General features: G+C 36.0%; 1 protein-coding gene across 1 annotated transcript in view; it reads right to left on the bottom strand.

The window, feature by feature from the left end:
• The window catches only part of LOC109837598 (2-isopropylmalate synthase A-like), a 41,594-nt gene that overhangs the window by 15,372 nt on the left and 15,062 nt on the right, over positions 1–11,160 (bottom strand). Inside the window, 1 exon segment of the mRNA XM_020405912.1 lies at positions 3–163. Within this exon segment, the coding sequence (XP_020261501.1) occupies positions 3–163 (161 nt within the window).

Raw genomic sequence — 11,160 nt, 5'->3', positions numbered from 1 at the left:
GATGATGGCGCTCTCGATGCCGCGGGTGTTGGATTTTATGTCGACGATAAGCTGCCGGTAATCCGAGGGTACAGTGTACCCCACCGTGTCAGGGATTATCACTGTGGTGGCCCCCGCCTTAATCACCTCTTCCAGAACTCGATACAGGAACTCGCGATCCGACCTTAACAAACGTTTTTATGCAGGGTCAGATCCTAGCCCAAATCAGAATTCAATTATTTAAATCAACTTTTAACTTATAATACTATACAAAATAGGTAATCTTTTAGGGTCTGTTTGGTCCATTTCCTAGAAACTTAAGAAGATTGTGAGACTTATTTTCATGTTTTCAAACACATTTCATGATTTTTTAGGAGGAAATGGGTTTCATTAAATTTGAGACTCATGATGATAATATTTTCTTACTAGTAGGTTGGTCTCACACGCACAACATCTCTTTTTTTTCCTCTCTTAATCAAACACAAGAAAAGAAAATCAAACAACTTCACATGGATGCATGTGTCGAGCGTTTCGATTTCTTTTTCTTAGTTTCTCAGCCAACCAAACAACACCTTAAGGGACCTGTATATCCGATTAAAAAAAAGAAAGAAAAAAGGACATGCATAAGAATATGAGTGTGGCAACCCTTTATTTTATAGTTTAATTTAGGGTTAACTCAGTCTTTGTTTTCATGTCCATGCACAAAACTTAATATTATAGTGTAGTTGTGTCCACTACAATGCGATACTATGGTCCTGATAGACGGTGTTTGCTTTCACTCAAAAGTTAATATTGTCATACTTATGCTTAATCCATAATAAAGATAATAAAATATTTCAAGATCGGTCACTGTTTACAACAATAAAACAACATGTGGCCTCTCTAAACTCACCATTCTTCAGTCCTTTAGATCGAATCCTCTAAACTCAGCATTCTGGAACGATGTTATGTCTGTCAAAGAGGAATTCTTTCACCATATTATTTGGTCTCTTGGTTCTGGGGATAACATTCGTTTCTGGGAGGATAAATGGACAGGCAGTAATTCATTAGCTAGCCTCTTTCCTTTCTTACATAATCTCTCCTATTCCTCCAACTCATCTGTAAAAAGTCAGGGCTGCTATATGAACAATCATTGGCAATGGAAACCTTTGTTGAGAAGGTGTATATATATCTCAAAACTCTAAATATGACAAAGATGAGCTTACTGCTTTGTTAAGGAATCACACACTTCACAATCATCCTGATCAACCTAAGTGGTCCCTTACAATAAATGGAATTTTCTCAGTCAACTCTTTCTACAAATTTCTTATCTCACGAGGTATTAAATCATCTTTCTATTCTTTATCTTGGAATCAAGTCCTGCCTAGCAAGGTAAAAGTTTTTTCATGGCTTTTGTGTTTTGATAGACTAAACACTAAGGAGAACCTTCTTCTAAAAGGTTGGCAAAATGATTCTTTGTGTCCATTCTGTTCAGTTCACTTGGAAACTAGGGATCATCTCTTCTTTTCTTGCTCTTTTACGAAACAAGTCTGGGATCATTTCAGAAATACATCTCCTGTTTTCCAATGGCCTTCTTCTCTTGGAGATTTTATTCACATCCTGGAGACTTTTAAAAGCATCACAGGACACCTATGGAGATCAATTTTTTCTTCAGTTTGTTGGAATATTTGGATTGCACGGAACAAATATCTATTTGAGCAAGCTAACTTCAATCATCACTCCATCATTAACAAAGCAATATTCTGTTTATATGACTGGTCAGGTACCAAAACTGGAAAAATAGCTCATCAAGTTGCGGACATGCTGGATAGCAACCCACTTCATCATAGCAGTGCATGATATGCTTGGAAAGTCTGCTAATATAGCTTTTTGGGAGGGTTATTTTTGTATATTTTGACTTGTATATATTTAAACTTTCTGTAGAATGTCAGGTATCAGTATTTTAGTTTTATTTAACTATATGTATGGCTGGCTTTGGTTCTTTCTTGTATCTATGTCAACGGTGAATGACGGCAAGGCCCTCTCTTCACCTTCATGGATCCTTGGAAGAAGAAGGTTATACATCCCTAGTCACATGGAACTAAGCCTACTGTTATCTAACATCTTTGTTTTTTGTTTGGATACATTTCGTATCCAATCTTTTGTATTATATACTTTTATCTTTAATTGAACAGGGTATATCCCTTGTTTTTCTTTCAAAAAAAAACATGTGGCCTCTCTGCACTCAGGCGATTATACGCAGGGTTTACCTGCAACTACGGAGTTGTAAGTAGTCTACCCGCAATTGAATGAAATTAACTTTAAAAAACCAAATCAAAATATCTGTAAAAACCCAAATGGAATTTAAAAGTTTCAGAAGTTTTCATCTTAAGATTTTCCAAATAAAAAACAATTTAAAATAAAGCCCTTTTTCATTTGTGAACAATGGAATCAAAGAAAAACAATATGACTCACCAAAAATCAAGAAAAGAAATTTTACCATCCTGATGACTTGCCTATGAATAGTCTAAACTCGTATTTGATTGATAATAGTTAATAGATCTATTAAACGATGGAGGTGATTAATTCAGAAGAGGAATAAACAGTAGAGATTATGCATTATGAGTTATCAGTTTCATTAATAACGCGAGGAAAATGCTAAGTCTTGTTAGAAGCCGGAAGGTTGGGAAGCGCGAGGTTTGGAATGAGAGAGAAATAAAAAACAATATGACGCAGACAATGAGTTATTAATTAGAAGAGCCAAATTTCTAAGAAGCACAAGTACAATCAGGGTTTGCTTATAGCAAAGATTTCAAATAACGCTTCTTGACTCCGAGAGTTTTGTGGATAACTTCCCCATTGATAATTTCACCAACTCCTCCGAATTTGGAGGGACTTTGCACAAGAAATTCTTAGTTGCTCCGCGAGCACGATGTGGCATATATCATACTAATAGGAACATGTCTTGTAGCATAAGAAATATTATTTCATACCACCATTTTCTCTTTTTTTCATGTCCTTTGTGCCACGTATGTTATTCCTATTGGTGTGGTATATGCTACTCTGGTACTCATTAAGCACCTAAGGGTTTTTCATTTTGCACATAACCCCCTTGAACTTATCTTATTCAACTAAAACATTTAAAGATTTTTCACTTTTGGGGTTCAACAAAAAACAATGAAACCTCTCGGTAAGATACTGATACACCCATTTAAAAAGTGTTGTTTCTGAATATTTTCTATTTGTCTTGTTTGGTTCAGCCAAATAAAAGAGGAAAAGATATTCGGTGGTGAAGTCACATTAGGGCAAAGGGTAGGGCTGTCCAAAAAGCCCACGGCTCGGGCCTGACCCGGGTTTTGCCCGGGCCCGACCCGGGTTTTGCCCGGACACCCGGGCCCGGGTCCAGGCCCGTGAAAACGCGCCCGGTCCGGCCCCGGGCCCTGCCCGGAACAGTGCCGGCCGGGGCACCAAAACCGGCCGCGCGGTCTAGGCCCGGCAACAACAGTACCAGAGGCGACCATTGCTGGGAAATGCCAGGCCAACCCTGACCGGCCCGGTCAAAAATGACAGTTTTGGCCGGGCCGGCTCGGTCATAACGGCCATATATGGGTTTCGACTGTTTTGCCCTTAAAAACGATCAAAAACGACTAGAATATGAGGGTTTTTTGGTCATTTGCCTAGGAGGCTACCTCTATAAATAAAGAGAGATTTTCACTTCTTCTCCTCATACCAAAACTCATCTACTTCTCTCTAATACTCTCTTATACAATCTTATACTCTCTTATACTCTCTTAAAATCTCTTATATTTTCTAATACTTCTATCAAATAACTTCTGGATCTGATTATGAAGAGCAACACCTATCTCCTACCGATCAAGAAATGAGTCCTAAAAGGCCGAGATCTGCACCAAGAGCTCCTAAAAGGCCGAGATCCGATGTGTGAAATTTTTTTAAGAAGATAGACGTCACCAAGGATGAACACGGTAGGATCATCACCCAGAAGGCTAAATGTGCTTTGTGCGGCCAGACTTTCCACGCTCATCATAAGAGCAGCACCAACCACCTCAAATGCCATATAGAAAAACACAACAAAGTCTAGAATCTTTAAGGTGATATTCGACAATTAATGATTTCTTAATCCTCCTCTTCTGGTAGTCTCGGTAGTTGGAATTATGACGATGCTCGAGCTAGAAAATGCGTAATCAAGTTTATCGTTCTTAAAAATCTTCCTTTTAAATTAGTAGAAGATGATGAATTTGAAGATATGTTTAGAGATGGTTTTTATCCCGCATTTATAAAATTTTCTCATCAAACCTGTCAACCTGATATTCTAAAATATTATCAGGAGGAAAAAGGAAAAGTAATTTCTTATTTTAAAAATCTAAACTGTAAATTTTCTTTAGCTTCTGATATTTGGACATCTAGAATGCAAACTGAGTATTTATGTATCACAGCACACTGGATTGATGAAAATTAGCAAATGTTTAAAAGAGTTGTTTCTTTTATTGCAATTGAAGAGTCACGTACTATTAATATTGCAAATTTAACAATTAAAGAACTTATGAAACTAGAAATTGATCAAATAATATTTTCTCTTTCACTTGATAATGCAAGTAATAACAATATAGTTGTTGATTTTATCAAAACAACTCTGTCATTGCCATGTCATGGTGAACTTTTTCATATTAGATGTATTTGTCATATTTAAAATTTAATTATTCAAAGTACATTTTCTAAAATTAAACCCATGATAGAAAATATTAGAACAATTGCTAATATGCATAATGCTTATGAAATTAGAATTAAAAGATGAAAATAATGTTGTAAAAGAAAAAATTATGGGCCCAGACTAATTCCAAAAGATGTTGACCATAAGTGGAATTCCACCAATGCAATGTTAAGTGTAGCAATAGAATATAAAGAAAATATAAATAATTTTATAAATTTTTATGCTTCTAGTTCTAGCTCTGGTAGTAGTTATGGAATATCTGAAGATGAATGGATAAATATATGTAATTTAAATGAGATGTTACAAGTCTTTTATGATGCTACAATGTTATTATTTGGTTGTTGCTATCCAACAATTACTTTAGCTGCTTTACAAATTTTAAATATTCAAAAGTTTTTTTTAAATATCGTACGGATGATACTTTTGGATCTATAATTTTTCAAATGGAAAGTAAATTTAATAAGTATTTTAGGCATATTCCTCATATTTTTGGTTTGGCGGTTTTTATTAATCCATATTTGAAGGATATTGACCTTTGAAATTTGTTACAATCATTATATGATGGACAGATTATAGACCTAGATGATGGATCCACCCTTACTGCTACTTCTCATCATTTAGCTATTAGAAATTATTTTTAAACATTATATGATGAGTATGCAGCTAGACATTGTGTAGCTGCACAACAGTCTACAGTTTCGACGCCTTCGAGCACAAACCGAGGTAAAAGTGTAAGTTTTGATAGGTATGTAATGGTAGATGAACTAACCGGTGGATCTGGACTTGGATCAGCATTAGAGGTTTCTGAAATAGATGAATATTTATCTGCTTCCTTAGTTAAATATCAAGGAAATGTTTTAGATATTTTACAATGATGGAAAGTATATGGATCAGTTGCATATCCTATATTTTCCACCATGGTTCGTGAATTACTAATAGTGTAGGTTTCGACGGTAGCTTCAGAATCCGCCTTCAGCATAGCAGGACGTTTGATCGACGACCACAGGACATGCTTAGATCCATATACTGTACAAGCGGTGATGTGTTTACAATATTGGTGGAGGTACGAGAAGCGAACGCAAGGCATCGATCGGATGGCTATAACTGAAGATAAATTTGAAGAGTTGGGACTAACAGATAGGTATAAAGATTAGATAATATTCATCAAATTATAATTTTTATTTCTTAGCTTTAAATTTATAATGAATTATATCAGAAAAAGTTACAAATGATAGTGATATAGGTGAGTAGGTGCCAACCTAGTTGAGATGTACTCATCTATTGTGATGCGACGAATTCCGAAATAAATTTATACTTATAAAGGATTTACTGATTATTAATAAAGAAGTTATTTTTATTATTTTTTATTTTTATAATTTTTTGTACTTATAATTTATGTCATTTCAAGTTATTAAAAAAAATTATGTCATTTTTTATAATTTTATGTATATTTTATGATTTATAGGGATTTTTAAAATTTTTAAAAAATTTTAAAAAATAAAAAAACAAAAAAAAACCGGGTCGGCCGGGAGCCCAGCCCGCTCTGGCCCGGGTTCGGGCCCGGGCCATCCCGGATGGACAGCCCTAGCCAAGGGGGCAATGGTCATACCTTGAAATAGTAATAAGAATATTTAAATTGGGATAATTTGTTAATAATAAGTTATAAATAGTAGAATGTATGAGATACATCAACTTTCTCCAACTTAGTTCTTATCATTCCTCAATATAATATTAGTCCTCCAAATCTTTCAAGTTTAAAGGTCAGGCTCTCAATTTTCATATTTTGAAATTAGTCCTTCAAATCTTTTAAGTGCTTTTGAAAGTAATCATCCAAATCTTTATATTATGAAATTAATCCCTCAAATCTTGGAAGTGATTTGAAAGTCTCTCAATTAGTTAAGATAAGTATTATTTTATCCCAATCAAACAAATTCTAATCAAGGAGATTAATTTCAAAATAATTATAAGAGTTGGAGAACTCATTTCAAATTATGATGATTTGAACCAATATTAAAATATTAAAGATGGACTTATATCAAAAGATACGAGTCGCAAATGGCGACCGGAAAATAAACCTAACAATTCGCTTCCTCTCTTCTACCTTGGGCCTCGGCCCTTGGTTCCTCACTTCGCCCTCACCCTGAATTCCTCAAAATCAAATAAGAGACGAGCATACTATTTAATAATTGTTTATGGTTACTTATATCGAGAAAGAGAGATATTTGTAACATTAATGAGGAAGATGCCGTGAAAAAGTCTTAATAAACGAAGGTAAACAAAATTTATTGTAAATGTTATAGTTTAATTTGAATAAAGTTTTAGAAGTTTCCTTCTGTAATGATATTTAGATGGGCAAAATGACCAGATTGGTATATTTTATAGAGGCTTGGTGACATATTGGTATATTTTCTTTTAGTTTTATTAGATTGGTTTATTTTATTGACTCCGACACCAAATACACCTTAAATTTGGCCGGAATTACTGTTCGGACTAGTGCTGACGGGATTTCTTGCATAAAATCTCCTCATTAAAACCTCATCATTCTCCTAACCATCTCCTCCCCCTTCCCCTCTCCCTCCTCCTCATCCTATTCAACCTCCCCCTCACCTCCATCATCATCATCCTCTTCCTCCTCCTCATCCTCTTCAACCTCCCCCTCTCTCTCCTCCTCCTAAATTCATCCACAACTGCTAGTAGCTCATCCTCTTCAACCTCCCCCTCTCTCTCCTCCTAAATTCATCCACAACTGCTAGTAGTTCAGCTAGCTTCTTGTTTGGGAAAATATTATCAGCCTTCATCCTTTCCCGAAACCCATACGCTGGAATCCTTACATTCAAGTAGGCTTCAAGTAACAACTCATATAATTTCATCCTATTTATGAACACAGCTTGCCTTCATCCATTCTCTTTCATGCGCTTAACCAAATCTTCCCCCTCAAATAGAAGTTTATTTTTAGCATATATCCTCAGAAGAGCATCATAGAATTTTGATGAAACTTTATTTCCCAACTTTAATGTTTTCTCAAATACTTCCTCAGCCTTATCTACACAACCACGATGAGGTTTAGCCTCACATACTTTCCAAACCCTCTCAACATCAGAAGCTTTGTCAAGAGAAGCATATAGAGGGAGAACAAACTTGCAAGCCATAGATTGAATTATTAGATCAGGCTACATTCCCTCAGCTTTTATCTTCTCCACAATCTGTTCGATGCCATGATGATGATCATGATGACGAGGTTTGTTGAAGGGGAGGAGGAGGAGAAGGAAGAGGATGATGAGGATGAGGGAGAGGGGGAGGTTGAAGAGGATGAGGAGGAGGGAGAGGGGGAGGAGGAGGAAGGGGTTAGGAGCATGATGGGGTTTTAATGAGTGGATTTTATGCAAGAAATCTCGTCAGCACTAGTCGGACCAGTAACTCCGGCCAAATTTAAGGTGTATTTGGCGTCGGAGTTGACAAAATATACCAATCTGACAAAACTAAAAGAAAATATACCAACATGTCACCAAGGCTCTACAAAATATACCAATCTGGCCATTTTGCCTATTTAGATGTTAAATATTAAAAAAACATCTATTTACCCATGTGATGTTGCTATACCCACAAGATGTTGCTTCCATATAATTGCAAGGTGTCATTTCCCTACTTTTTTTATGAATAAGAGAGAGAAGGGGATCTATTTACCTCCTCCAAATAATCAAAGAGACCCACTACCTTAGCTCTAGTTCTAAATAGTCTACGATTCAAGGGGGCGGTTTCTTAGGCGTCATTTAGCAGGCAATTTCTTCCCTGCTATTGTGCGCTCCCGTCGGGTTCTGTAATGGCAAAGAAAAAGAGAAATAATGGAAAACAATTCTAAAAATTAGATTTAGTGCATCAACATCGAATTCTCCTCTTCCTATTAATTCTGATGCTGGACCCCTGGAGAATGATGAAGATTTCTTGGATATTATGGGGTCAACGGGGCCTAAGGGTGAAAAGAAAAAAGGTTAATGGTGGGTATCTTGAATGATCCGACCTCTGGATCTCATCGGAATTAGATCTCGTCACAGATGATCATCGGAGTTCATTCTCGCCATCTCAAGGAATCTCCTGTTCTCATCCTGATGCTTGCGGATCTGTTTTCAAGGAATATCCTGGTTCTCATCCTGATGCTTGCGGATCTGGTAAGATTTCTTAGACCGATGAAGTAGATTTTGATGCTGAATCTTCTCGACGTCATCAAATCTTATATTCTATTAGATCCTTTGATGCTAAATCACAAAATAGTTTGGAGAATGTGATTTCAGTTCTTGATGATGTTACTTATTCATCGAAATCTAAAGAAAATCCAGTTGATAGCTCTGTTGCTGCTAAAGCTCTTAATTCTCCAATAAATTCATCTTTGGATCCTCCTAAGGAAATTCCAGTGGAACCTGAGGAAAAAATCAAGAAAAGTTGGGCTAGCTTATTTGCCGACAATAGGAAAGTTGGTAGTGGTATGAATCTGAACTTTGTTAATCCATAAGATAAAGGTTTTGTGACTTTTAATGAAGAAGAATGGAATGAGGACAACTCAAATTGGTAATTTTCTTCATTTGGTCAAGTTTTAGGCCTGAATGTTAAATTCAAAGCTATGGAAAATTACATTCAAAAAGTTTGGGCTCACTGGTCTGTTCCTGATTTGTGTTTACTTAAGCCAGGTTTGTTTTTGTTCAAATTTCAAAACAAAGAGAAAATAGAGGATATTCTTATGAATGGTCCTTGGTTTTTTGGTTTAAGGCCCCTTCTTTTGAAAGTCTGGACTAATGATGAAGATATTGATAAGATGAATGGAAATGTTTACCCCCTGTGGATTCAACTTCCTGGTTTAAGACTTAATCTGTGGAGCTCAAATGTCATAAGTAAAATTGCTAGTCATATTGGTAGGCCTATAGCCGCAGATAAACTCACTACAAATAAGCAGAGATTGACATATGCAAGGGTTTTGGTTGAGGTTCATATGCCCTCCCCCCTCCCTGATCTGATTCCTATCCATGGACCAAATGGAAAGATTTTTAATCAAAAAGTGATATATGAACTAAAACCTAATTGGTGTGAAAGTTGTAAGATGGTGGGTCATGATACAAACGTCTGCAAAAGATATCCTAAGACACAAAGATGGGTGCCAAAAGAGAAGCCTGAAAATGTTGTTTCTGAACCTTTTGCTATGACAGGTTCTAAAAATCAGCAAGAAGATGCTTCCAGGTTGCAAGTTCCTGTATCTAAGTTGTCTAGTAAAAGAAATTCCAATCAAAGTCATTAGATAAGTGGAGAAAGCAGGAAAAAAATGATGTGCATGTTACGCACGTTTCAGATCATTTTACTAGGAATACTACTGAAGGAGAAACTTCTGAGAAAAACAGCTTTAGCTCAGTAAATAAACCTTTTCTGGTTATGCATGATTAGGATAAAGATATTGGTGATCTCATAAGCTCTCAACCCATCAAGTCAAGGCTCAGTATGCAAAAATCTGGTCTTAGAGTTTATCCAGCTATGGGAAATTCTTTTGATCATCTTAAAAATATGGATGATGATCCCTCTACTGTGGATAGGGGGGATGTTACAAGTCTATGAACTTCTCCTTTTGGAATATTAGAGGGCTAAATAAGTCCTCTAAGCAGCAGCTTGTTAAGCTCCATATTCAGCAGTATCTTATATCTTTTATGTCTCTTTTTGAAACAAAAATCAAGACTAGTAAACTACCAGCTGTATCTAAAAGAATACTAGTAATTGGAAGTGGGTTTCAAATGATTTTTAACTCTAGCAAAGCTAGAATTCTGCTTCTATAAGATCCTAATTGTCTAGAAGTTCAAGTTGACAGGCACTCATCTCAACATATCACTTGCTTGGTTAGATATTTGGATGGTAGGATTGATTGTCTTATAACTTCAAAATATGGACATAACCAGTTGGAAAATAGAAGAGATCTTTGGCAAGAACTAAATCAAGTCAAGCAATCTGCTGGGAATAAGCCTTGGATCCTTTGTGGTGACTTCAACACTATAACTGGAAGTGATGACAAATTGGGTGGTGATGTGATAACTGAAGCTGAAACTATGGACTTCAGGGATTTTATAGATGGTTTTCATCTATCTCACATGAAAACTGAAGGTTGTTACTTTACTTGGAACAACAAGCAAGAGGCAAACTCAAGAGTTTGGAGTAGGTTGGATAGAACTCGGGTAAATGATGCTTGGTTAAACCTTTATAATTCCAGTCATGTGGAATTTTTACAGCCTAGTTGCTCAGATCATTCTTTAGCCTTGGTTTCAGTTTATGATGAATGTGTACAAGGTAAAAAACCTTTTAAAATTTTCAAGATGTGGATTAAGCACGAAAATTACATTCCCACTATCTTTTCTATCTGGAAAACCTCTATTGTTGGTTGTGTGATGTTCTCTGTTGCTAACAAGCTGAAGCTTCTGAAGATTGCTCTAATGGATCTAAACAAA

Source organism: Asparagus officinalis, chromosome 4 (genome assembly GCF_001876935.1).
Source record: "Asparagus officinalis chromosome 4, Aspof.V1, whole genome shotgun sequence".
In the NCBI taxonomy this organism is placed as follows: domain Eukaryota; kingdom Viridiplantae; phylum Streptophyta; class Magnoliopsida; order Asparagales; family Asparagaceae; genus Asparagus; species Asparagus officinalis.
Note: the sequence above shows the minus strand (reverse complement) of the source record. Positions and strands in the feature narration are given on the sequence as shown.